Genomic DNA, 27,624 nt, shown 5'->3' with positions numbered 1-27,624 from the left:
TTCAATGTTTGCAGCTTACAGGCATGCAAGTCCTTCTGGCCAAATCAAAAATAAATTTCAAAATAACTACAGGTTTAGGGTGACTTCTCAAGAGTTTAATTTAAGGTGTTCAACCAGACAATATGAGTAAAGTCTGGTTTATGTACTAGCCATTGGTAATGAGTGTAAATTACAATTTGCTTATTAATATCTGCATAAGCTGGCTCATCCAGCTTTCAGGCCTCTGTGCTTCCTTAAACCAGGAGAAATGTCTGGCTTGTTGTAGAACAAATAATCAGGAAAATGATAAAACAATGCCCCTACTCCATTTTAGAGGAGACAACAGAAGAACAATAGTTGAGCRATCAGTTTTAAGGAAGGAAAGTACTTTGGTCAGGCTCCATTCTRCCAGATACAAATGGAGCCTAAAATGCCCATGACAGGGATTCCCAAACAACTCGGCACCACCCTTCTGAGATAAGGAACTACAAAGGAATGCAACCAGACACCGTGGTTTCAGGTGAAGTGGGTGGGCTAGTTTAGAGATGTTTTTCCCCCTCAAATGACTCATTCCCTCACTAGGGCTTGCACTTCCCAAGGTATAACCAGAGCCATTTTCCTTGCAGTTGTTGAGACTACAGAAAATAAGAAGAGTGGTATATTTTGAGGGTRGCAAGACACTGGAACAGGTTGCCTAGGGAAGCTGTGGATGCCCCATCCCTAGAAGTGTTCAAGGCCAGGCTGGATGGGGTTTTGAGCAATCTGGTCTAGTGAGATGTGTCTCTGTCCACAGCAGGGGAATTGGAACTAGGTGGTGTTTAATGTCTCTTCCAACTCAAACCATTCTGTGAATCCGTCATATCTTGAAATCTGTTACAATCTCAAGAGCTCTCAGATGACTAAGGGATTTCCTGATGGCACCTTCCTTCATGTGTTGCTGTTGTGCTAAGTTTTAAATCCTTCCTCAGGACACTGGCCCACCGATTTGGTGAGCAGAACTCTGGAACTGTTGTTCTAGAACAACGGAACTCTGTCAAAAACAACTGTATGTGTCCTGCTCCCCAGTGCTCTTTCCTGGGGTTAGTGTGGGTGGGGCAGCACCCAAGGAAAAACAACAGAAACCGGAAAAATTGTCTTCAGGATGTTTAAGCCAAAAGAAACCATAAAGGTGTCTTATGGAGCCTACCCAGAGATTTAAAACAATGGATCAGATAAAGCAGCCAAGGCGAGGCAGATACCCAGCTCCAGGGCTGCTGAGAAAGCTATGGAAGGCAGGGAGGGTCTGCTCAGCCTGAAACAAAAGAAGAGTCCCAGAGAAAGGGCAGGGCAAGGCGGATCCAGGAGGTTGTCCCACACAAAAGAAGCCTACTGGAAAAATAAAGATTATCTGGAAGCTGTACACATAAAGACAGGGAAACTAATGAGCAGCTATCTGAGGCTGCTTCTTCTGCAACCGTGTGGTCATACAAATTAATCCAAGCTCTCTGCAGGGGGGTTAACTTGAGGATCAGAAGTAGGCATGMACATCTGCTATTTTCAAACAACTTACCCAACTGTACCCAACTGCTATGTAACATTTTCTTTCAGAAGGCTGTGCTTGCAGTCACTTTAATCCACCTGTCACATCCCGCCAGATGTGTTGACTTGGTTCAGAGCAGAGCCTGGCAGCAGTTTTCCCAGGATAATCTCTGCAAGAGGGACATGCTGCAGAGCTGCACCCCAGGAGTGGCAAAAATCTATTCAGCCATGAAGCTGGTGTAGAAGGAAGGTTCAGAAGCAGCAGTAGCAGGGCATCTCTCATGAAACCAGAACCCAGAAGTCTGTGAGTCTTCACATCTTCCTAAGGAAGCAGCATTGAGGCACTCCATTGTTTTTCATCTCTGCCCTTCCCCTGTATTTTTCCCTTGCATGCCAAGCTCCTAGGTTGTGCAAGCAGCTTTTGTTCCTTAATTCGCATCAAAAGCATGTTTTCCTAACAGACGTGTCAATTCCCTGCAGTGCTAAACCTTTACAAGTACTGGGATCATCCAAATTCCCAACGATCAAAACGAGTGGTTTCGCTGGATTATCTTTGCAGCTCACAGAGGCAGGCTTTGAACCCTGGGCAACGCTTGGTCCCTCCCAGGTATCAGATGCACATCACGCATCTGCAATCTGCAGTCCAGCCCATACACCCAGGCCAGCCTCTCAGAGGTACCACATCAAAATCAAGGGAATGTTTCAGGCTTACATTTAATAGCCAAACATTTGTAATTTCTCCCTCTGGGATTCATGGTGCAAAGAAAACATTCTACAAGTGACATACACAAGTTATAACTAAGAAACATTTCTTTTAGGGCAGAAACAAACACAGAAATGGTGCTCAGAACCACTGCACAGCCCCTGTTAGTCCTTGGCCCACATTACCATCAACAAGTAACCACACTTAGCTATTTGAAAAGACGCTACAAAACAATAGCAGCTGTTTCCAAAATAATGGGGATACCAATCTCCTTTCTTGGTCCTGTCTTTCCCACATCCCAGYCACAAGCAGACTGTATGTGCAGAGCGAATTAGAAGCCATCAGTCACAAACAAGGGAGTCTGTTGCTAGTAGCTGTTGCAAGATGCCTTTAGGGAAGAAGAAATCCTGGTCCTGAAAAACAACTGACAGTCTAATGCTTYCCGCTTCTTCCTAAAGCTTACTGCTTTTCTTTCCTTCTGTCTGCACCTTTACTGCCTTTCCCCCTTTTTTTACCTCCTGTTTGCTTTTCTGCCGAGAGACTTGGGCTCCATTTCCTTCTCCAGCTCCAGTTGCAGCCTGCCTGGGGCCACCTGCCCAGTCACTCCATTCCTTAAGCCACGCCACAAGTGTGTTGTTGGCTGTTCAGCTCTGACTCGCTCTGCAGCTGCCAGACCCATCGTAGGCAGGAGGGTCACTACTGCCTGCAACAGCTGGATTGCAAATCCCTCTTGCAGGCTACCAGTAGCAGAGCCAGCCAGAACAGGAGGGATGCTACGGGATCAGTTGTGCAGCTACCCCAGCACCTTTGTCTCCACCTTCTCATTTTGCCTTCTCCCCTGCTCTAGCCCAGGRAGCAGCTCGTCTGTGCCAGCAAGGAACCTCACAGCACCTGCCTGTGGGAGCAGGGGGAACTACAGCAAAAGCTGGGCTAAAACTGCCATGGAACCGACAGCCCTGCTCTGTCCTTTGCACACCGATGGCACCAGGGGCTGGGGAGTGTGTTCAGCTGCACGGCTGCGGGTGTGCAAGAAGAGGGATCAGACACAAGGCCTGGCTACGGCTCTTCCTCTATACCTCACTTTGTSCAAGCAGGAAAACCAGCCATACCACAGCATAAGCAAATACATTGAAAAGTGAGGCCAGAGCAGCAAATRGTCTGTTACATTTGCTCAGCTAGGCAGAAACAAAAGCCAGGCTTGCACTATTTGCTATACACAGCAAATTAGTGCTCAGCGACTCTTTTTTGGGAGGCTGAAGGGGAAGGGTTTTCCTGGATACTTAACTTGTTAAAATATTGCCAAATCTGCAGAAATAATTTACTCCTGATGGACACAATACTCAYGAGTTTCACAACCTGTCAGACACAGAGGGTAAAGCCCTGAATAAATCACAACACATGGAAATATTGTTAGCAGTTTCATAATTTAATGAAAAAGTACTTGTAAAAAGGGGACATCTGAAAAAGACCGAGTCCATCTTGGAAAATTGAATATATATATATATATTTATATATATAAAACAAAAGGCAAAAACACAAAAAAAATTGACAAATAAGGTTAAGAGGTAATACTTCAAACAGTTAGCCACCGAACGCACAATAAAAACTAGCAAATGCACTTTGGGGACAATACTTGAGAACTACGTAACCAAGGGCTCCTTCATATGTCTTTCAAAATCWTGTAAAAATTAGCAAAACCATTGCCCAGACTGGAAACAACTRAATTGATAATCCCAGAAGAGCAGAAACACTGAGTTTTGCTGAAGCACCATTTTCCCTCTCTTCTGTCATATGCTTCCAGCCACAAAATAACATGAACACTTTGCTGACCTCCCAGATAAGTGTTCCCAATAAAAGCATCACAAAATTTCATGGCCAGTGAGAGGATTACTAATAAATATTGAAGGAGAASTAAGAGAATCAGAACTGGAATACAAATGAACAGACATTTGTTTACTTATTCTGAATGACCCATGGCTTAGAACACAAAGCATTTCCCATTAAAATAAAATATGTGGAAACCTAAATTGCTACTGTATATTTACACCAAAAGAAATAATTTTGAAGATACAGCTCTAGAAAGATCAATTACACAAATATACATAAAATCAAGAAGTAAAAAAAAAAAAAATTAAAAAATTAAGATGCATGAAGCAAACAGAGCAGATTGGCCAAGTATACTTTTTTAAATTATTTCACTACTGAAGAGTCCTCCAGCCCCTGACCTGCTAGTCCTATTGCAACTAGGGAGATTTCAAAGTTTAACACAAATCTGAAAATGTCATTGCCATTTCCCAACCTAAAAGCAATAAATTAAAACTATGAAGCAAAACAAGTTGCTGYTCAGATCCTGCATAGTCATCTTCGTGCTGTGGGGGGAACACCTTTTGTTTCTAGACAAAACTGAATCCTTAACAGAAAGGAACGGTATGAAGTACCCTACTCAACCTATGGGCCGTTTCAGCCACTGATGTGGGGACAGAAGATGTTGCATGTWAATGAAATGTAGCATTTCAGAGAAATACAGTGCAGTTGCTTTGTTGATCAACACAACACCATATGTTAAACAAGAAGTTAGTTTGCATTCAAACAAAAATCTCTTGTCATTGAAACAAACAGAAAGGGATTCATTCCCTTCCCTTCTTGACTCCTCAGTCTGTACTGGCTGAAATTTAATCACTATTTAACAATTGCTGATTTTGAAGGACATACCAAAAAATGCGTTAGACTGGGAAACAGCAACTGATCCAGAGGTTGAAAAGCAGCGTAATAAAATAGTAATTTTTCAGCAATTAAAAAAACAATTTTTATTTAAACCATCATACTCCAAATGATGACTGGCTAAAATTTTACAGACCTAGATGCCAGAAGGCTCCTATGCCTGTGATCAGGCAACTAGGGTTGAAAATTTGCACCTGCAAAAAAAAATTCAGCTAAAATTATTTCTAATTCAGCTGACTTTAAAAACACCAGGTAAAAAAACCTCTGGATATGAAATCTCAGTTTCAAGAGGAACCTGGCATCACCGGTGATTGCCTAAATGTAAGTGTCAAATAGCATTTTTCTTTGAAGTAGTACATCTACTTTTGTAAACACTATCCACAAAATTAGCCATCTGTACTTGTTAGCTGGGTAAAATATTTACAAGTGCATCCCACAACAAGCATCTATGTACAGAGATTAAAAAAACTGAAGTACTAGAAGTTGTATATTTACAAAACAAGCGAACCATTGTGAAGAGAAACACAACCTTCAGCAGAAGCAGGGAATGGGGGCACGGCTAGAGGTCAGCGAGTTTGGCAGCTGCTTCCACCCTCTGCAGGGAGCCTGCAAACACCACTGCAGTTCAGTGCCTCCTGCAGAAGGGGATCGTCACTTAGTAGTCACTTTGGGCCTGATCCAGCAAAGCACACGGGCATGTGCTCGGATATCTGAGCACAAACGTTCCCAGGGGTAGGGGGGAAACCAGCAGGACTTTTCACATGCTTTACTTCCTAACACAGCCACAAGTGCACTGCTAGATCAAAGCCATACTGCAGGTGCCCTAAGAATGCAGTTTCAGTGTCTCCGTTTGCAGTCTCTTGCAACACGTTAGAGCAATGCAAGGACTTCTTTAAAACCTGTCCACCACCATGACTGACTCCACATGAACACGGTGCCCCGCACATAAGCTGGCAGGGGGGAWGCGGTTCCCTGAATTTATTCACAATTAACCGCTTCGTGTTCTCCCAGATGTTACCCTCGGATAAAACACATGATTTCCACAAGAMTTTGTGGATAACTGAGCTAACCTTGCAAAGACTGCAAACCAATTCACAGTTGAACAAAACTACTCTGATTTCTCTCCCCTCCCCCATCCCCTACTGTAGCTCTTCCTAATGTAGGTCCCAGACTATTTTCTGGAACCTTTTGATGCTGAGCTTTGCACTGGTACACTGGAATACATAAAGGCTGAATTACCCCGTGGGGGCTTCTAATCACCTTTGTACCGAACTGTGAGATATCATATTCTTTTTGTTTCTATTGTGACAATCTCTTCCAAAGTCCTTACTTGGGCTTTCTCTCTCTGAGCTGCTTCGTCTTAACCTGACTTGTTCTTTGTTTTCATCACTTTCTGCTTCAGAGTCACTCAGCTCTAAGTCAGGACAGTACCCATCATTGTCCTGGTATGGAGCACCTTCAAGTGTCTGCTTGCTCCACAAGCGATCTTTTGTTGCAAGCCTTCTTGTTGGCTTTTCACAGCACCAGAGATCTTCCGTGGTCCTCACTAGACTGTTRGTAGCCTCTTTAAAGGACCGGCTAAAATGTTCTATGGTGGATTTTCGGAATCCACTCTGGCTGGCCAAGTGAGCCGTGAGCACAGACTCTTGCTCGTAGGACGTCTGGCTGGAGCTGTCCCTCTGGCTCACATCTCCAGCCCTGCCCATCAGACCATTGGATTTGGACACCAGCCTTGAATTCTCCTGCTGCACCCGCCCATTCCCAATGGAACACTGTCCATGCAAAGCAGCCTGGAGTGCTAAAGGCTTCCCAGATGGCTGGCCCCGGTGAAACTCCATCAGCTGCGTGGGGCCAGAATCCTTTGCCTCGCTCCGAGGTTTGCCGATCCCTGCCAGCAAACCGTTACTTCTGCTGTCGTGCTGATACCTGGCATAAGATTTTGCTTTAATTTCAAAAGATTCCTTTGACATTGGCACACTCCGTTTGCTGTAAACAGTGCTGTTGTTGTCAGGAGAAAGCGGTCTGTTGCCAGGCTTCAGCGAGTTATTTTTGCAGTCTCCTAATGCTGATTTGGGCATTTTTAACTTCAGGGTGATCCTGGGAGGTGGGTAGAACAGTGTGTTCTCTAGTGCATTTGTCAGGGTATGGCCTACAGGAGAAAGAGATGAGGAAGCAGAAGAAAAAAAATGGCTCTKTTAAAAAGGGCATTTTTTTTTGTCATTCATAATGAGCTTTATAGTCCATTATAAGATCATGCAAMAGTAAGAAGCATTTGTAAATAATCAGTGTGAAATTATTTTAGGACGCTGAGGAGAAGTTRGGATAACCAAACTGTTCCAAATTATCAGATGCTCTGGAATTCAGGTAAGCATTTAAATACTTCCATTAAAAACAACAATGTGCCCTTTTTACAGGACTTTGCGCCAGTGAACTGCACCAATTGTGAGATATGACTGAAGTTGTTCCAACAAAACTGTAAAAAAGGTTCATATTCAGCTTTGGATGAAGAAAAAACAATGCTTCAAACTGAGTTTCAATTTGGACTTAGTTCAACTCTCTGCTTTGTATTATAAAATTCTCAAAGCTTTAAAAGTCTTTCAACCTCAACGCATTAGTTGTTTATGAYAATACATGCATACAGCACCCTCTACAAGTTTCAAGCTACTATAGTAAGCATTAAAAAAGCACTTATATATGTGAAAACATAAAATAAAGTTAATGGACATTTCTAATAAAATGCTTTTACACAAAAGCAAGGATGTTCAGAGTGTAACTGCTTCAATGAAGTACTAGTCTGAACTAAAAGAGTTTTAAAAAACTACCTTATCAGTACTAATGAAACCTATTCATGTTGCAGGAGCAGAGAAAAACAGCACGAACACTTCACCCTAAACCRGTGAAGTATGCATCTTGAAAGACCAGAGATCTTAATTTCACAYAGAAAAATAGTTTCCTTTCATATTTAAAAAACCACGAGTAATTACACTGCAATGCATACTCTCATCTTTCCAAATACCGTGTTCCTTATTATAAAAAGTTGSTGTAAAAGTAACTGGGGTTTGTCACCTCAGCATTCCTGATCAGTTACTAGTCACTATTAATAACCAGAGTACTTAAACTCTTTTTGAAGGAAGGAGAGCAACTGCAGATGGTAAGCTAAGAAATCTGCGCTGTTCATGAAGTGCACAAGGCACACAGGAACAGCAGCAATTCCTATCAGYCACTCCTCTTGCCTGAAGGAAGCAACTACTGACAGCAAGCAAAAAGCTTTCTCAGCTGGAGAACCAACCAGCAGGGCAGCAGAGTTTGCTGTGGGGAACCAGTGCCATGGACCAGCAATTCAAAGGYGCAAAACCCTAGAGTTGACCACCAGTTCATTTCTGCTACCTGGATGCCACAGTGATTGATAAGCAATAAGCATATACCAGAAACGGCCATAAAATAAATATTCTAGTAAATAGTTTAAGTGGTTAAAGAGTTSTCTCTGTGTTGCTACTTTTATTGASTATGTAAAGGCATTTTTAAGTRTWTAAAGCACTAAGCAGGAACATAAAGAGAATACACTGTTTTAGTTTAAATATTTATAAATATTTTCTATTTATATGATTACCTGCAGCAATTTCCTGATTAATGAGTTGGACTTGCAAGTTGAAGACCTGTTCATGTACTTTACTGTGGGACAATTTCAGCTTCTCTCTCCTGCTCACCATGTAGCAGAGATTTCTTACCTACAGAGCAGTAACATGAGACTTAACAGGCAATAAGAAAATAAATCCAGACGGTTTAAAACTCTACCATCAACAAAATCAAAACAACATTACATGCAAGATCCCTTGGTAAAGTTCTTGTCAGTAGTACTARACATACCTAACTATGCATTGAAAAAAAGATCCTGTTTTCTTTTTTTTTAATTGTCAATTCAACAAATGCCTTGAAAACAYTTTGCAAGACAGCAGAATATATTTTCATTTTGGCTGACCCATTTACCAGTTTCTTTCTTTGACTCCATTGCATTGACTCCTAAGGTTCAACAAGGCCAAATGCAAGGTCCTGTTCCTGGGTCAGAGCAATACCCAGGATCAATATGGGATAGAGGATGGACAGATGGAGAACAGCCCTGCAGAGAAAGACGTGGGAATAATGGTGGGTAAAAAATTGGACATAACTCTGTCATGTGCAGGTCACAAAGCTAGTTGTATCCTGGGCTGCATCAAAAGCAGCATGGTCAGGGGAGGGGATTTCTGCCCTTTTGYTCTGGTGAGACTGCACCTGCAGTGCTGCAGTCAGCACTGGGGTTCCCAGCACAAGACAGACATGGAACAGCTGGAGTGGGTCCAGAATTCTGCCATGAAAATGGTCAGAGGGCTGGAATTCCTCTCTTCTGAAGAGGATGTCCCATCCCTRAAGTRTTCAAGGCCTGGTTGGATGGGGCTTTGAGCAACCTGGTCTAGTGGAAGGTGYCCCTGCCCATGGCAGGAGGCTTRGAACAAGATGGCCTYTAAGGTCCCTTCCAACCCAACCCATTCTGTGATTCAGTTCCACATAATTCTATTTTTACTATTTGTTTGATTTAGTAACAATATTTACACCTAAGGCAACAGAATAAGAAGAGACACTGGAAATTCTTCACAAACTCCTAAGTGCTTTCAAAACACAGAAACAGAGTAGGGGCTGGTTAAAAGGTATTTGCCAAACATACTTTCYCCAGCACTCAGTTCCATCTGTTCAGAACTGGAATCTCTTTGCCCAGAAACAAAAATTCAAGATTCCCAAATTTTTATTTATCCCAAGATATAACAAAGTAGAAAATCTTGTGGCTCCACAAGTTCAGACACTTGGCATTTCAAATAATGAATCACCTCCACTCAGAATAAGTACATCAATTTCAACAAAATTCGGTGCAAACGAAACACTTGTCAAACAAAAAGCTTGACATGGTCACTTGAAAAATAAAAACCAACCCACCCCAAAATACCAACCCTCCATCTGAAGCATGTTAGGGTTTTAATTTTTTTCTAAAAGTAAGGTTCCAGTAAGTCCTGGAAAAGATCTGAGATTGATTATGATAGATTCAAGACAACAGTTACACTGACAACTGCAAATCTTGGCTCCAACAATCTTCCAGTATTTTCATGTTGTTCTCTCCCCARTATTACTTCCCCTTTTCTTACAACACTATTACCTCTCTTCTGCTTTCACTTCCCCTCCTCATCACACCTATTTTATTTTGTTATCTTTTTTACATACACTGCAGGTGACCACTACCCAACAGGCCAACCTAATGGCAGCCTCCAAGTAGTAACAAGCCTTACTCTTACYTTTGTTTAATAAAAGTAACTTTTTTTTTCATTCAATCTGCATCACTAGCTACTACTACAGGTGGGTGAAATAAATTTCCTCATTTTTTTAAATATTTACTCAACTGAAGCTAAAATCAAAGAGTCAATTACCAAACATGTCCACTGTGCATAGGAATATACATATTAAAATCTGTAAAGKAATAACCTTTAAGCAAGTCAAGAAACACTCCTTTCACATTGGATCTCTCAGTRGACTGAGAGGGGACAGCTCCTGAGTTGAAGGCCCTGCTTTATTTTTATTTTTTAAATTTTTATTTTTAAAATCATCCCCCTTTGCTTTTCCCACTCCCACCTTCACCTACAAAGAAAGACCTTGCTCACCTGCAAAAAATTTTCAAAACTTTACAAGTTAATTCTTACCCTCTCTAGGTCCTGCCTTAAATGCATGAACATCCTCATGCGAGTATGAATGCTATCTTCTTTTGGCTGCACCAAGCCATTTTCTTCATCCTCCTTGGGAGGAAACAATGGTTTGTTAAAGTTACTTTTTCGCTTTAATTTCCAGTAATTGTAGATGAAGTCTACAGCAAGTTTAGGAAGGCCCAGCTCTGCTGCAACATCCTCCACTTTTACTAGTGAGTAAAACTCTTCTTCCAGCTCTCGGAGTTTTTGGGCTCGCAGGCTCGTTTTCTCACTCTCAGTTTGCTTTTGCTCTGGCACGCTTTTGGGGTGCTCCTCAACATCAGGCAGCGAATTCTGTTTGTTCTTGCTGTGCTTTAGACAATACGACTTGAACTTGACCTCATCCCCATCATCCAGGATAGTCTTCATCTCTAAGCTATGCTCAAAGGCACAGGTGACATGAAAGGCAGTGATGCAGCTTTTCACGGAGCACTGCAGACAAAACAAAAAACCTCAATTACTAACAGCAGCAGCAAACCAGAAAAAAAGGACTACCTCACCTACATGAAAATTCACCCYTACCAAACCCTATTTCCTACTCATTATTAAAAATATTGATCCCTTTGAAGTTGGTATTACCTAATTTAGTATTTTCTTGTTTGCAAACTGTTCAGAGGAAGGAGTTTTCTGCCCATCTTTGATACACATAATAATGTCTCCTAAACATCTCAGCCTTATTTGAAAGAAGACATCCCAGACTAATTCTTAAATCTCTGTCTAGTCAACTAATTTTTTAGCAAACAGCTAGAAGCAAACATCTATCCAGTAGTCATCTCCATTGTAAAGCATCTCTGAACACAGGAAGAACAAAATGCAAAACCGAAATTGCCCTTCTGACAGACTCACCCTACAGAGTCACTATGGGACAAGTACGYACCTGAATGCAAGCACCAGTTTTCAGTTTGCATAAACTACACACTAGGGCCCATCGACTTGGTGGAATGTGAGACACCTTTGTGATTGGCTCCATTCTTTCTGGGCAAGCAATACTAACCTGTAAAGTAAAAAAAAAATACAGTGTAAAAAACAGTTACCAAAGGAAAAAAAAACCCAAGCTCTCAATTTATACCAGAAGAAGAAAGCCATTCATTAAATTCTCTTGCTGCAAGATCTCCAAGAACTCATACTTCTCAGAAAGAGATCCCAAAAGATCCCACATCCAGACAGTAGTGAGGAATATTATTTACTTAATCTGGTGGCTCAAAGCTGCGATTCTTYAAAACATCTGAGGCACCTACAGCACTCCCTTGKTATGAACCYGTGTCCTGGTTCTGGCCAGGACAGGGTTAATTTCTGCAGTAGCCAGGCAGGAGCATGGCTAGGACCCAGAGGTTACTCTCTACCACCTCACGTCATTTTCTGAGAATGGGGAGAAGGATTCTCTTCTGGTTGGGTGAGYGTGGYGTGAAGCATGGTCCRGTAAGGTTGGCTCCCTCTGTTAATGATATTGTAGCTCTTACTGTTTGTTTTTCTTATTTCACTGCTGCTTCCAGTAAATTGTTCTTATCTCAATCCTGATTTTTACCATTTGTGCCTCCAAACCTCCTCCCCAGCCTGCTGCAGGGGAGAGGGGAGTGGTTTGAAGTGCTTCAGTGGGAACATTAAACTGGGGAATATCATTCCTAAACCACCACCAGTTGAGAGACTGCAGCAAGTGACATTTATGTCCATTCCCTTGTGGTCTTGGGTTTTTTCCCCCCCTGTGCTGCTTTTACAAGTCTAATTTAAAAAGTAACAAAATACAAGTACCTCAGAACAAAACAGGAACACTTTCCTGGAAAGTTTCTTCTATAAAATTCCTAGATCTGCTACAGTATGTACTTCTGTCAACTCAAGATTTTGGATAGAACCAAACCTATTAGTCAGTAGCCAGGAAAATCCTTGCTTCCCAGCTCTGTCTCTCCCACTGAGCACTCCCACTGTAAAAGGCAATCCTAATACACTTTCCTAACTATGGATTGTATCAAATATAATTTGAGAAAAAAATGCAAGAAACTTCTCTTATTGCAAAGTACTGGTTTAAACACACTTAGTCTYGATGATCAATTTGTCTCTGCTAGACCAGATTACAGGTATTACTAAAAGAAAGGCAAAAAAAAAAATCAGGATATGCACAGAATAACTTTCCCTATTCTTTGCTACACTATCTTCCACACATTCGCTGTGACAGTAGTTTCTCATGCTGTCTGTTGCCTATACAGAGAAATGAGGACTGTCCTCTGTGATTTSGACACTGAAACAGATATATCTATACCTGAAGGCATCCCTGAACCACTCCTGATAAGATTTATTCAAGCACAGAAACAAAACCTTGGCCAGCTCTGAATGACTAAYGTGAAGAACTGGGCCAGTAAGAGAATGGCACACTGCAGAAGATTTCAGTGGGATGACTGTCCTAAGAATACCACTCTCCAAAAGCTTGGCTATTGATACTTCTACAACACTTTTTGAATCWGGCAGTTGTGTGCCTTGGAGGGCTGCCTGGCTGAAGCAGAAGCACCATGCTGATACTGATACTACCTAGAAACCTCTCCATATTTTCTAAAAAAAAAATTACCTGAACAGAGCACACCTGTATTTCCTGTGGTGGCATATGGGCTTCTTCTCAAAGGGGTCAAAGGTCATGCTCTGTGGCACTGTGTGGCCAGAAAAAAGCTGATGGTTTAAAAAGCAGTTAAGGAAGAGATTTGAACAACTATTATTTTGTTTTCCTAGAAAACTTTAAGAGCATTATGCTACAGTAATTTTCATAGATTAACTCCACAATAAGAGTCGCCCAGGGAAATCTGGGTTGTACAAATTAGTTTAACATGTGATAAATAAACTTTAAAAGAGCCAGTAGACAAATTTGGATTTCCTAGCTTCCCTTGGGAGACATCATCAATCACTTGATGAACATATTAATTTTGAAACCTGTTTAATCCCTGAGGAGGAAAAGTGCTGCTTCAGCAGATCTCCTCAATGAGGTAGAYTTACCCAAAGATAGCAGTGCTAGGTCATAGTTGCTATGCTCAGAATATTTTTACTACTCTCTCCTTATCATGTACTGCTTTAAGGATCATTTAAGTAGGTAGAAAAACAGCTTTGCAACAGATTACTTGGTTCGTAATTTCCACATTAGGGAAAAAAAAAGAAAAAGAAGTTGACCAGCAATTAATGAATTAATGTAATAAATTGATTCAAGATGCATTAGTTACAGTAATTCACTCTCTGACCTGCCAAGTGCAAGCCCACATCTTCTGGGATATACTGAAGTCAACTGGCTGCATGGCATTTCCAGAAGTCTTCATTAGGAAGACACTGAGATGCTTCAAAAGGGTCAGGTTTTAAAGGAGAACAGTCAGGCAATATGTGATGTCCTCATGAGAGAGAGGCAACGATTTAAGCTCTTGTGGCCTTCCTATAAATGGTGGAAAAATTACATGGCTGTCCATGGAATGCCTGAGTAGGAACAAAATCATGTCCAGCACTCTTAAATATCACCAAATGTAGCTTTTTACTCTCAGAAGGTAAAGAGACTTGCATTATCAAAACTTGCCCACGCTCAAAATAGCTGGTTACAAGTTGCAAAGGTATTTCTGAAACAGTATTCCACAATGATTAACTGTTACCACTGCACTAAGAGACAAGATTTCCTCTRGAATAAAGGGATTGTATCCATGTGTCAGATTGTCTATATCCTTTTCCAAGAGACATAAGAATCTTCAATGATTTTTTTCTGGAGACTGCGTAATACCAGCTTTCAACTGTGCTTCCCAGCAGGAGCTGGGAATTGACCCAGACCTTTTCCCTGTTCCTCTCTGCCCCCTTAAATGTTCTCCCTACTCTTCCCCAGAAGAGACTCATAAGGTCAGGAATCATTTATATGGGAAATACTGTTCATTCAGCTTGTAATGATGACTGTTGATATTATCCCACTTTGTAAAAGCACAAAGAGGCACTTAGAGAGTCAGGTGCAATTTATTTACATTGGGCTTGTGCCATCTGCATGTTTCTGCAGAGAGGAGTCAAGGCAAAGTTCGCTTGAACTTTCCTGCTCACAAGGGATCCAGAGAATAGAGGCCAACCTTTTAATCCCCCAAGAACTCCCATTCCAAGGCAGAAATGATCCATCTGCCATAACATGCCGTCATTTTCTCCATTTAGTCACCTTGCATCAGGTTACATATTGACTGCTATACTCTGAAGAAGTTTTCTAAGAGTAGGAGAGAGTGAAGACAATGGGGTGTTGAAGCCTATTATCTGCAACTGTTATGCACAAGATCATGGATCACCCTGCTGCCCTCTGCTTCTCTGCTGTGCTACCAAAAGCTGCACAAGGATCTGCATCAGTGGCTGGGAAGGGCAGCCCAGTGGCTTGAGCATGGCCACTCACAACAGCTGCTCAGGACAGTCAGTTTTATTTTTCCTCTACAGCAGAGGGGGTTATCACTTTCTGCTTCAGCTAACACCACATTGACCGGCAGAGGACATACCTGTAGTGGGTTATCTAAGGCAGAGAAAGATCTTGAATTTCAAAACACTCAATACAGGTTTTCTGGTATCTTTTTTTTTTTTTTTAATTTAGAAGAATGCCTTTTAAAGAAAAAACAAGGAATAGACCACACATTTGCACTAAAGCAAAGCAAAGGCAGAAGAAAAAGAGGACATAAACCAACAATGAGTACACTTTGGAAAATAAATATCTTCAGATGTCCCAATCAGCAAAGGGAGGGTAAAGAAAGCCCTTCAACAACATTAACTCACAAGAAGGCAGAGAAGAAAAAACATTTTAAGATAGCACTAAATGAATACAYGCAGGAAAATACCTGGCACAAATTACTGCAACAATGCTAGACTATGCTTGGTGACTCATGAAGCCTCTTTGAACGTTTTGCTACAAGACACAGACAGGTTTACAGCCCCTTCCACCCTGCATTCTGCCTTGCTCCACTTTATTGGGGCCACAAGATTAAATACCAGTGACTTTGTAATTAATCTGTTTCTTTTGGGGAGTTCCAGAATTCTTGAGGAGAGAAAAATAGATAGATATATGAGAATATACATTCTCCCCTWAAGCATCCATCCCTGGGTCTTCAAACTCTATGCCCTTCTTGCCCCCTGCATCACCTAAGGCCACTCCAGAGAGAAAAAAACCTCTCTTTTAGATCTGCCTGAGGCCTCCCCTCCAGAGAGGAACAGACCTACCTTTTAGTAGAGATTTACAAAGATTTTTTTCTCTCTTCTCTGATGACTGAATTGTTTTACAAGTGACTACACACAAGCCCAAGATACAGAATAGATCCAAGAGGCATTTCCCATGCCTGCTGGCAAATGCCACCTCTTCACTATGCCTGACACACTTGCCATTGGTGTGGAGGARAGGAGGTGTGCAGAGCCTGGACTCACTGAATGAACTGTGGAAACAGCTGGATTCAAGCTCTTCCACCCTGGGTGTCCCCCAGCAGCTTCTCTCCCTCAGCCAGAGGGAGCTGGGCAGGCAGGAAGCCAGTGTGTGCTTCCTGCCCTGCCATCACCTGTTTTCCAAACATCACTGTTCCTCTTCTGCTGATGAAAAGGCAACCATATGCAGAATGGACCTCTTAGAAAAACAAGTCAGCTCAGAGCCAGCAGAGCTTCCAGTGAAAATACTTTACAAATACAAGACAAGAAATTATTTTTTAAAAATAATTTTTTTTTTGGTTCTTTTTCTCAACTCCTCTCTCCCTGAAGGTGAAAGAGATACCAGAAACTACAAGTAGGCCTGAAAGGAAAAGTGCAGCTGCAAAGATAGCCTTGTTAGGAAGCAGATATATATGCCTGAGGCAACTAAGAATTACACATTGGATCTGGTTGCTAAGTAAAAAAAAAAAGCAAACCAAAAAGTTAACATCCCCCTCAAAGTTATGCACACATGAGACCTGTCTGCACTTGGGAGCACAAGATCAGAAAATACTGTATCCTTGATTTCACAGTGCTGACAGATCTGGCTACTGCCTCACATTAAACCACCCACCATAATGGATTTGTAAATCTTATCAGAAATAAAACATAAATATTCCAAGTGCAAAATGAAACAGACACTCTATACCTAAGTGAACTTTCTGTTTTAGAAAACTACACTGTGAAGCTAAACTTGATTCAAAATGGAATAGGAAGTATAAAACTTCATTATGAAGCTCTCCATATATATTACACATAGATATATCAAAAATGTTTTGAGGTATAACATGGAGATAAAAATTCTCATCTCCCCACCATTCAGAAAAATTTTAGTTCAAAGAAACCTTAACTACAAATCTTAGCATACATCCTAGAGAAATAATGCAGTGCAGGCGCTCTTTAAACGAACAGATAAACACAACTAAGAAAAAAGTGGAGGTATTAATGCAAATTACACATATATCCGAGCACACAAATTCATCAAAAAATAAGAGAGACAATGAAGATGCAGTTGTAAGATGCAGCTTACAACAGTAGCCACAGGTCACAGATTCCATGAYGACACCAAGAAGTGATTGCTGAGTAAATGGAGGTGACAACTGACTCATTAATAGAATATAAGCTGGACTCTCTCCCAGTGTTCACCAACTGAGCAGGTCTGCCAGCATAAAGCCCAGTATTATGTCAGATAAAAACCTTAAGTCACGAGAATGTAAAAAGGCAGAGGATGGAACAAGAAGGAGGGAGACAGAACAGAAATTAGGATTTTACCTCTGGAATCCAAAGTGCACAGCTCACATGTGCCCACTTGGTCCCTGTCCTGGTAGCTTTCATGGCACCTCCTCTTTTGGGACAGAGGAGGCACTGAGGATGTATTCCCAGGACACAGGTGCGACACAGCCAGCTCCCTTCAGGTACTTTTAAGATTCCATAGCAAGCCTTGGAGAAAAACAGATACTGAAATCATTGTGCTGAAATGATTTCACACACAAGYGTTTGTATTCACACAGAGCAAAGCTTTCAAAAAGTAAAGATAAAATCTGACATTCACTTAATCTTTCTGTGATTTCTTTACCTTACAATGAATCAAGTGAGCCTCAAAAGCAATCATTTTTACACCTGTTTATAAAACATGTCCATCGTGACTGCACAGCAGCAATTGTGCTACAAACCTTCACCTTTGCTTTTAGTGACTTTCAAATTTCTTCAGTAATCAACATAGACATTTCTTCAAATTAGCTTCTGTATCTAATGCTTTATAAAATCACTATTTCCTACTGCTAAAAACTTAACCCTCTAACATAATTCTACTTAGATGTGAAGGTATATCAGCTGTTTGAAAAAATTTCTTGCAATATTAAATTATGTTTGTGGTTACAGTTTTGTGTATTTTTTTCTTTAAATACTTATATAATATTGCAACAAAAATTACAGCATATACTGAAATTATAAGATGCTGCATTTTACACCTATTTCCCAAGTATTCCACTTAACTACATGGAAAATGAGAGAATTCTTGTTYTGCTAGGTTTGAGAATAAAAAGAAAAAWAAGGAAAAYAAATAGTCTGATTTCCAATWCAAATTCCTCATAGTTCTTAATGGAACCAATGGTGGATCCTGCTGTATGTACATATCCCCCCTGCCCCCAAGAAGCTGAGCGTATCTGAAACCACTGGCTGCCACCAAGGTCTAATTTACTCAACCAATCCAAACTAAAGTTTCATCAAAAGGTTGGATATCACAAGAAATCTCATCATTCCTAACACTATCTCTGGTAATGAAAACATTAAAAGTCTCAAAAGAACGGGATYATTAGTTGTAACCATTCTTTCAAATTAAATCTAGTATAAAATTTCCATACTTGACTTCCCAGCCTTCTAAGATCTCAGTATTTCATATTAAACAATGTCATAACACACAGCACATTTATGTCAGGCTTGTAGGGAGGGGGACTTTCCTGAGTTAAATGCGGCAAAACTGACTAACCGAAACGCTTTTCTGATGTGACAACTCCCCTAAAAGCCCAACAGGGGGCGCTGCAATCTAAATTTTACAAGTGTTCTTTTCCTCCTCTGCAGCACATTCCCACCAGAATTCTGTTRCTACAGTAGAAGTGGCATTATATCTCAGATCTTATCTAGGGTGTCGGAAATGGACTGAGACTATTTTCTAATTCAAACTGATTAATAAGCAAAGGATGCCTAGACTACTAAAACAGTGATTTCACACCTTGTTTGAGCCAGCACAAGAGGGTACCATGAAGGAGGAATTTTCTCACACTACTCCTCTCCTCCAAACTGTGAAGACAAACAGACCTGAGGCTACTTGTTGAACCAAAGCTGGTCCAGATTAAAAATAAAACAAGTTGTTACTGTTAGGATTAGCTCTAGCCCAGACACGCTCCCTAGTTTATTTCAGGCAGATTCAGCACAGAGTGAGAAGCAAGGAGGCAGCAGACCATCAGCTCAAGCTCAGCTGTCAGCAGATAACCATGAACCTTTGACTGCAAATCCATCACTACTCCTTAATGGGCACAAGGAAGGGCTGAAGCAGGCAGCCCAGCTGCCAGCCGTATTCCTGTCACTGGCCACCTCACTGCCAACTCAGGCTCACATGGCTGCTTCACACAGCGACTCAGATCAGGAAAGCAGCTGGGCTGGAAGCCAGCCCAGTCTAAGCAGGGAGGTGACAGGTCCTTTTTCAGCCAGATATGTTTTCCAAATATTACTTGCAGTCAATACAAAAATGCATAAAAAAAAAACCAAAACAACCAACCTTCTCGGTCTCTTATCAATTTACAGTAAAACTCCCTTCCATAATACAATGCACAGAAACCACAGGCCTCATATCCCTTTTCTGATTATAAGGATACCTCTCCCTGACTATGCTGGGCTCGGGCAGTATAAAGTCTTGGCTACATCTGAAACACTATAAACATGAGYGCCATTCAGACTGAGACCATGGTTTTTGCAGGTGCTGATGCCTTCTAAAAAAGATGACTCTGTTGAAGTGCCTACATGTGGTTTCAGATAGCTACATTTGGACAGTCTACCTCTGACTAATTAACTAGTCAGTCAATAAAAAAAAATAGCTCTGAAACAAACGATCTTTAGATTTCTCACCAACAGGCAAGCCAGTATTTCCTGCCCTTCAAAAGCAGTAATAGGGGGGATAAATTGTTTACAGTCACAGAGGAAATACTTGTGAGTCCCAAAAACACACTTTGCATTCCTGTTAGACCATAGCTGTCCCTTATTAACTATGCTAGGCCACTTACTCAACTGTAATAGTTAAGAGTCCAAAAATTCACCTTAGCATTGCACCACCCTTTGTATGCAGAAAACCGCAAAGTCTTCCACTTAACATTGAATACCCATTCCAATTCCACACTTGCCTGGGTAAAYTTAGACCACAGGATAGTGTCAACATTTCTGCAGGCACTAACCTGATGGACACAAATATTACACTTGTCACAAAACACCATGTCATTCCCATCTTCACTGTCCGGGGACCTGCACACATCACAGATGACATCCTCATCGTATTCGATACCCAAGCCCTCTTCAGTCTCGATGGCATGATTCATGTTCTCATGACAGTGCCGCTCCAGCACTTCAATTGTCTTTTCCATTGTGTTTTCATCCAGGAGCCCACATCCTACAACACAGAAAGGGAAGGGACAATAGAGGACAGTCAGATGCTTCTGACTGAGTCAGAGAAGCAGGAAGAGAAAAAAAAGACAACTTCTAGCAACTAATGCAGCACCTAAAAATAAAATACAAATAGAAAAGAGTTTTCCCTCACAGACTAATTATAGCGTTGTTTTATAAATACAAGTAGAACCACTACTTGGGTAAAACCACAAGGTTGCACCTTGAAGCAAACACTACAGCATAAAAAACAGCAGTTGCAGTAACTGCTATCTCTCCCATGCAACCCTTCCTGCACTTTCATGATTTTAAGAAACATTAACGAAATCTAAAAATCGCACACTATCTTCTTCTGAAGACTAATGCCTTAGGAWATAAAAACTACCAAGAATACTTCATATCTTACAATGATACCTAAGTAGCACCAGCCAGTACTAGTCCATTACTTGAATGATCAAAGCATGATGATTATAAAAACTGATGTCAATTTTTTATTTAAAAAAAAATAAGTAGATAATACACCATTGCAATCCATACTATCTGCTCACTTGGAACACTACAAAAGCTATGTATACTCACCACTAATCAAAATTAGCATAAGCAAGACCACTTATAAAGTTATTTGCCATGAGACTGGTCCTCAGCTTGCGGCTTAAGGACATGCACTGTGTAAGAAACCCTACAACGTTCACATCTACCAGACCTCTCCAAACTGCATCTTATCAAATCCCTTGGACACAAATTATCATTGATGGTCACAGCCCATGATTTAGTCAAGCCTTCAGAGGCTGGGATATTCATGTACATTAACTGCAATGGCTAGTATTTTAACTAAGACTACTAACTCTGATTCCTTCTTACAAACAGCAAACGGAGAGTTAACTGTTCTCTCCCCTGCCCTAATTATTTTTTATTCCTAAGGAAGTTTCTCGTTCCCTTAATTAAAAGAATTACAGAATTTTTCAGGTGGGAAGAGAAGGAAAGGACCTGCAATCATACATGGAAGAATACTAGCCACACAGGCTATACCACCACAATTCAGTTATTCCAGTGATAATTCTGATATATTTTCCAYAGACCTCTATGCCCACAGCTTGCATGGAAAAAACAAGTTTACTTAACTGATTTTAAATGGGCTAACATGTGTGAAACTTAATTACTCTGTTGAGAACCCAGCATGCAAGAGCCTCAGAACTCTGAATTTGTAGATACGTTCCAAGTTTCAGAAATGGAAACATCTGTTTTTCGTACATAAAATCTTTAACCTTTGAAGTCCTAAAATCAATTCCACGTGGTGTGGGCTTTTTCTCTCCTGCCTCAGTCTGCAGAAGYTGAGGGTGATTTTGAATGTGAAGAAATTTTTAAGAACAGGTAAAATATAAAACATTAACAGATCAAAAAAAGTAATTACTTTTTTAGCTCCTGCTTATCTTAGCATTTCCAATCAAATTTCATTCAGCAATCTTTAAGTGACCTTACACAGAAGACTACAACTCAAACAGCAAAAATTAAGYGCAGCTTTTAAAATGAGCACGTGTTGTGGAATTACCCATTTCTGTAAGCTCTTCATTTAGCTCCTGGAGCCAAAAGATGTCCRTATCATCCAAGTCATAGCGACACATAGATTCTGCTAGTTCCAAAATGTTGATGTAACCCGGTTCTGTGGGTTCTTGGCTGGAACAGTGGATGTATTTCCTGGGTCGTGTATACAGTACTTCTTTTACTTTTTCTGCTACAACCCTGTGAGTAAAGAGAGAAAAAGAAAGAGTTTTTTAAAACCCGTCCTTAAAAGACATAAAATATTTGCTGTAAGTGCAAAGAAACCTAGTGTTTCACAGATTTTAAACTAGCCAGTAAGTGTAGTCAGGCTAGGGAGACAGAATTCTGTAAATGTCATTTTTTCACACAAATTGTTCCAATGTTTACTATATMTACAGATATACAGAATCCTTTTAAAAATGTAAGCCTTTGCATATGATTTTCAATTTAACAAATGCTACTAGTACAACAAAGCAACTGTTTCTGAAACCCACAGAAAGTATTATGCACAAAATTAATACAATCTTTGTCCTATATCCCTCCTAAATTATATAAGGAAATCTTGCCAACTGATCTCTTGAAAATACCACCTTTTTCAGGAAAGCTTAATTTATTCTACTGTAGTGTCTGTCTGTGTGTGTGAAAAATCCTTGCTCTCCATTTGGGATACACAGTCTACCCTTATTTTGTACATAACACCTTATCCACATTACAAATACATTACTTTTGTTATGCAAGAAACATTCTGATGCCAAGCAAAAAATGTAAAGGGGRAAAGTCATCCAAGAAGCAAGGGAGAAAATTATTTGTGTTCTCAACCTTTCAAGTATTTTCAGAGACAAAACTCAGTGTTTGATTAGTTTCATTTTGGAATGGAAAGAATAATCTTAACTAGATAAAGTTCAATCTTTCTCTGAATTCAATGCAAAAAGCCCTACATGTGGAAGGAAGCCAGAGAGATACAGAAWGGAACAGTGCCATGCATGAGCAGCTTTACATGCTTTCTGGAGCCAACCCTCCACAGGACAAGGAAAAGATAAAAACTCTGGAAAATGAAGCAGCAAAGAAGGAGGAGGCAGCTGTCAAGCTGTATCCCACATAATTCTTACTGGACAATGTGGATTATCAATGTTAGCACAAACAATGTCCTTCTGCCATTCTTCATCCCCCTTCACCCTACTCATTTTTTCCTCTAATTCCCTTGTGAGCTTTTCTTTTCTCTGGTCCAGCCARATCTATAGCAATTTTTTCCTCTAATATAATACTGCTGCTATGAGATGCAATATATTTATTTTTAATAACTTGGTACTGACAATAGCCTCAGTGGAAATTAAATTATGCTGGCATCAGCGCTTTCACTGGACAATTCATTCATCTTYGTCTTGAAGACCACGCTGGCAATAACCTTTCTATGTTGAAATACACTTTGTTTCCACCACGAAGGACTGCAAGACTACAGTGCTATGTTTCCCTAGTCTAAACAGTGTGAGAGAACAGAAGATTCTTATCTGAGATCACTCAACTTCTATAACGTTAAGCAGCCAGCTGTAGTGAGAGAAGGTAGAAAGGGTTAAAGCATTGAGAATAACCAAAATTAGATTATATGAACGAATGAGTAACTTGACCAGGTATCAGTGATTACTGCAAGTGTAGTGCTCTATATCATCATGCTGTGTAGGGAAACCTTTCAAGTAATATGCATAAGATACGGGTTTATTTTTAATTTATTCAACTCCCCACACTCAAATAAAAAACAGCTTTTAATCCATAGCACCATGTGACTGAGTAAAAAAATCTTTTTACACTCACAGTGTAGATACTGTAACAGTGTATAGACAGAATGAGATCTGGACTGAAGTGCCACAAAAATGTTTTCCAAATTGGCACTTGCATGGTTTAAGAACATTKCTGAAGGCTGCTACACAGAAGATTTAAACATACCAACAGAGAAAAGCTGACTGCACTTAGACAACTTGGTTTTGAGAGAYCATCTTCTCTGAGGTGACAGTTTGTGCACATGATCCATGTCTGATCACCAATACCTGAGAGAAGGYTGTGGAATAGTTTCTGGACTGGCTGGAACTTGAACCCCTTTCTCCCATTCTTGTTTCCATGTGTCTGCAAAGACGTAATACTCATCAGGGTTGACATGGTGAGAATCTGGTAGTTTCATGGCACTAATGAGATCCTTGCGGAACACCTGCAGGGAACACAGAATAAAAAGATGGATCTGAGAAAGAGTGTTGCAAAAAATGTGGCAGGTATTTTTCTAAACCTACACTAAAACMATGCCTACATACTGATAATTATTTYATAGACTATTAATACAAARARGTCAAACTACCTAGATTATKCACTTTTAGTRTATTAGGTACAATATGAYAAGAAATKAACACTAATTCAAAACCAAGCTGCTGCCCAATGGCTAATCAGAAGGAAGAAGATTTTTCCAGGTAACCAAAAAGGGGACAAAGGAGGCCTGCAGCCGATTCAAGACTCCTCACATGTTTTCAGTCAGCTCAYTGTCAGCCTGTAGCCTTAACCCAACTTTGATACAAGGTAGCATATCCTATCTTTCCTTCTGTTCAGTTACTTTAAACTGTCATATTCATCATGGGCTACAAACAGTTGCCATGGCAAAACTGATGGATAGGCACTTGCTCATTTATTAAAACCACTTGAAGTTTTACTGCTTGGGATTTCTGAGATAGAAGATGAACTGCTGCCTTTGCTGCACAAGACCTGTGTTGCTCTGTGACTGAGCAGTGGTAGACACAATGCAGCTTCAGCATCTTTCAGCAAACCTTTCCAATGAAACACTACCCYCATACAAAGCAAACTCATCAGTGACAAATCTCCAGCCATAACATGTGACTCTTGGCTCAAGAGAGATAAGCTTTTACAAGCAAATAAACATAATTATCAGTCATCTAAAAGCTTACTTAATGTCAGTATCTGTCAACTACAGGTGTGTACAATTTAAATAAAGGGCGTATGTATCCTCTGTGGGCTTTTTCCTCTACTGCATCAGTTTAATGTTCAGTAAAGCAAAACTGTGACTGTGGCTTAGTGTCAGCGAGATATCGCAAGTAATTAACTGTATTATTGTAATGAGAAATGAAATCCTCAAAGGGCAATAATATGAAATGGAAAATATCCCTGCAATAAGTTGTGACAGGTTGAACTCTCTTCTTACTATTTCAGTTTTATAACCAGAAGAGTAATAAACTATCTCAGAGCCAAATAGCTTCATGTTCCCTTTTCAATTTGACAGTACCAGACCAGTTATGCCTACTGCAAAAATTCTCAGCTGTTCTTGGAAATCATCAAGTAAACACTGTTAAAAAAGGCTCTATGCTAAAACAGGTATTGAAAAAGTTGCTGGTGACCTGGAACATCAATGTTAGTTCATTATGTTCTACAGCTGCACCTCACATGGGCGGCCAGGAGAGCAAGCTGACCGAGGGTACTCAAACCCACAGAATCAAAGCTCTTGTTTTTGCTATTAACATGTTATCTGCCTTACTTCAGAACAGACTGTTCACTGCTACCTTCTGTATAAAACTCTGCAGGTACCTAACAGGCCTGTATTAAAATCTGAATGCCAGGACTGAAAGCATTGAGACTACAAGCATCCTTTTTTTTTCAAGCACTGTATGTACACACCAAAAATAAAATGTAAAATTATTTACACTACTTAAAAGGCATTTTCATTTTCTGTGTTACAGGTACAGAGCCAGCATTATGAGAAGCACTAACAGGGCACAATTCCAAAAAACACCAGACGGAGAAAGTCTGATACAGGAGAAGTGCAATGACTGGTTTAATTACAGGAAAATATATTTCTCAAATCTTATCTGAGGTAAGCGCTTTACAAACTACCTTTTAAGCCACTGACAGAACACAAAAGTGAAATACTTCATATCAAACCCACTATTTTTTAAACACTAGATGAAAAATGCTATTAAAGGCATCAGTATTCTACCTACATTGCTTAGCAGGAAATCTTCTGATCATCCATTATGTATGTGAACTGTATCTCTATTTTTAGAGCATAAAGCCCCTGGAGCATGAACTTTTCTGGGTTTCTCCTGACTGTTGTAAGTACTGACCACACCATCACCACACCACAGTTTTAAGTTCTCTGCTTCCAGATGTCTATGATTTACAATMTAGGTATAACTGAAAGTCAAAGATTTAACCAATAAAAAGATAACTGTTGAAACTGGAACTCCAAAACTCTGCTAAGATTTCCTAAGAATTGCCTGCTCATACTTGTGATTAACAGCACAATTGAGGATTTCCTGCAGACACTTGGAATCATTACCATCTTTAGYTCTCATCATTCTTCATTTCTTCACGTGTGGCCAAGCAGAGTCTTCCAACAGTAAAATACTCTCAGAGGGCAACGTATGAGAATACTCAGTCTGTATTTCCTTTGTTGTGTAAACCAAAACACCCAGGGGACCCAAAGAGTTTTAGTTTTCTGACAAATCGAGTAAATTCTACTTCAGCAATCAGCCTCAAGGCTACGAACTAAGCCATCTACTCAAAGAGCAGCACACACACCTTCAGGATTTAGATAGCCAGCTTTTCCTCATGGTTGTTTCTTTTCCAGCACTTAACTTGACAAACARTGCTGCTCCTTTACTAACTGTGTCCACAACACAACAGCTAGTCTGCTCCACAGCACACACTCTCTCCATGGGCAAGAACCACCTTTACTTTCTGATAGCCCATGAAGTGCAGTGGTCATCTTTCAATTACCACAAAGTAGTTCTACTTCTTAACTTACATAAAGCACAACCCCTCAACTGCATTTTAGCATCATCTGTGATAACACACATATTGAAAATACCTGAAAATGATCATACCAAGGCTAGGCTAATAAGGTATTCCCATCCAGACACATCAGTCTTCAAAACCAGACTCAGCTGGTGCCCAGTGTCTTTAGCACATGACACAGAAAGGCCTTGCAGAGCTGAGCTATAACCACGTGCAGCTCAGAGCCAGCTGCATACACATGGAAGTGGGAAACTCCCCACCACTGGGAGTATTCCACAGTAGTTACTGTGTGACAGCGGGGGATTTTTAAAAAAAAAATTTTATCAAGAGATAAAATTTTATCAAGAGAGAACATAAAAGTACAAAGGAGTTTCAGCCTATGCAAGACTGCTTGGTCTGAACTTAAAAATTTCATTTTCCTGCCAGAAATTTTAACTTCAACCAAAAACAGTGCATCACTTTGAGGGAATGACATCAATGAAATGTGTCTGCTTATGTCATCATTGTCATAATAATCTAATCTTTACCATTTCATTGAGAACTTCTGTTATGTGCTCTTCATGCTTTAGAACTGGGGCTTAATTCTAGAAGAGAAGACCTTGTTCTTTAGTCATGTGTTTTTAAGCCCAGCTGGAAACGAAACACTACTGGGCTGCTTGCTCAACCTCTCCCTCTCCTGTTCCCCCACAAACCCATGGAATGGGAAGAACTGAAGTGAAACTTGTATGTTGAGATAAGAGCAGTTTAGTAATTGAAAATAAAGCAAAATACAATAATAATGATGGTAAATAATAGTAACAATCATGATAATAGAAAGGAGAAAACCCAAACAAGTGATGCACAATACAACATTACTTTCCCAGTCTATACAGCAATTCTGTGGTGTGCAATATCCCTTCGGTCAGTTTGGGTCACCTGTCCCAGTTATGCTCCCTCCTGGTCTTTTTGGTTTTGTGGTTTGGGTTTTGTTGTTGTTTTGGTTTGGTTTTTTGGTGTTTTTTTTTTTTTTTTTTTTTTTTTTTTTTTTTTTTTTTTTTTTTTTTT

The 27,624-nt window shown here is 40.3% G+C and overlaps 1 protein-coding gene across 5 annotated transcripts in view; it reads right to left on the bottom strand.

Annotated features, from left to right (window-relative positions):
• Positions 1–3,582: 3,582 nt before the first annotated feature.
• Positions 3,583–27,624, bottom strand: part of JADE3 (jade family PHD finger 3) — a 63,610-nt gene continuing 39,568 nt past the window's right edge. For all 5 annotated transcript variants that reach the window (XM_057368113.1, XM_057368109.1, XM_057368112.1 and 2 more), the window contains 8 exons: positions 23,838–23,995; positions 21,806–21,996; positions 20,052–20,263; positions 17,377–17,544; positions 11,561–11,677; positions 10,642–11,115; positions 8,532–8,649; positions 3,583–7,070 (listed from right to left, as the gene is read on the bottom strand). In XM_057368113.1, coding sequence (XP_057224096.1) covers positions 6,178–7,070; positions 8,532–8,649; positions 10,642–11,115; positions 11,561–11,677; positions 17,377–17,544; positions 20,052–20,263; positions 21,806–21,996; positions 23,838–23,995 — 2,331 coding nt within the window. In that variant the 3' untranslated portion in view covers positions 3,583–6,177. The remainder of the gene's footprint in view (positions 7,071–8,531; positions 8,650–10,641; positions 11,116–11,560; positions 11,678–17,376; positions 17,545–20,051; positions 20,264–21,805; positions 21,997–23,837; positions 23,996–27,624) is intronic.

This window comes from Malurus melanocephalus, unplaced genomic scaffold (genome assembly GCF_030028575.1).
Source record: "Malurus melanocephalus ecotype Western Australia unplaced genomic scaffold, MMel_1.1 scaffold_88, whole genome shotgun sequence".
NCBI classification, from domain to species: Eukaryota; Metazoa; Chordata; class Aves; order Passeriformes; family Maluridae; genus Malurus; species Malurus melanocephalus.
Note: the sequence above shows the minus strand (reverse complement) of the source record. Positions and strands in the feature narration are given on the sequence as shown.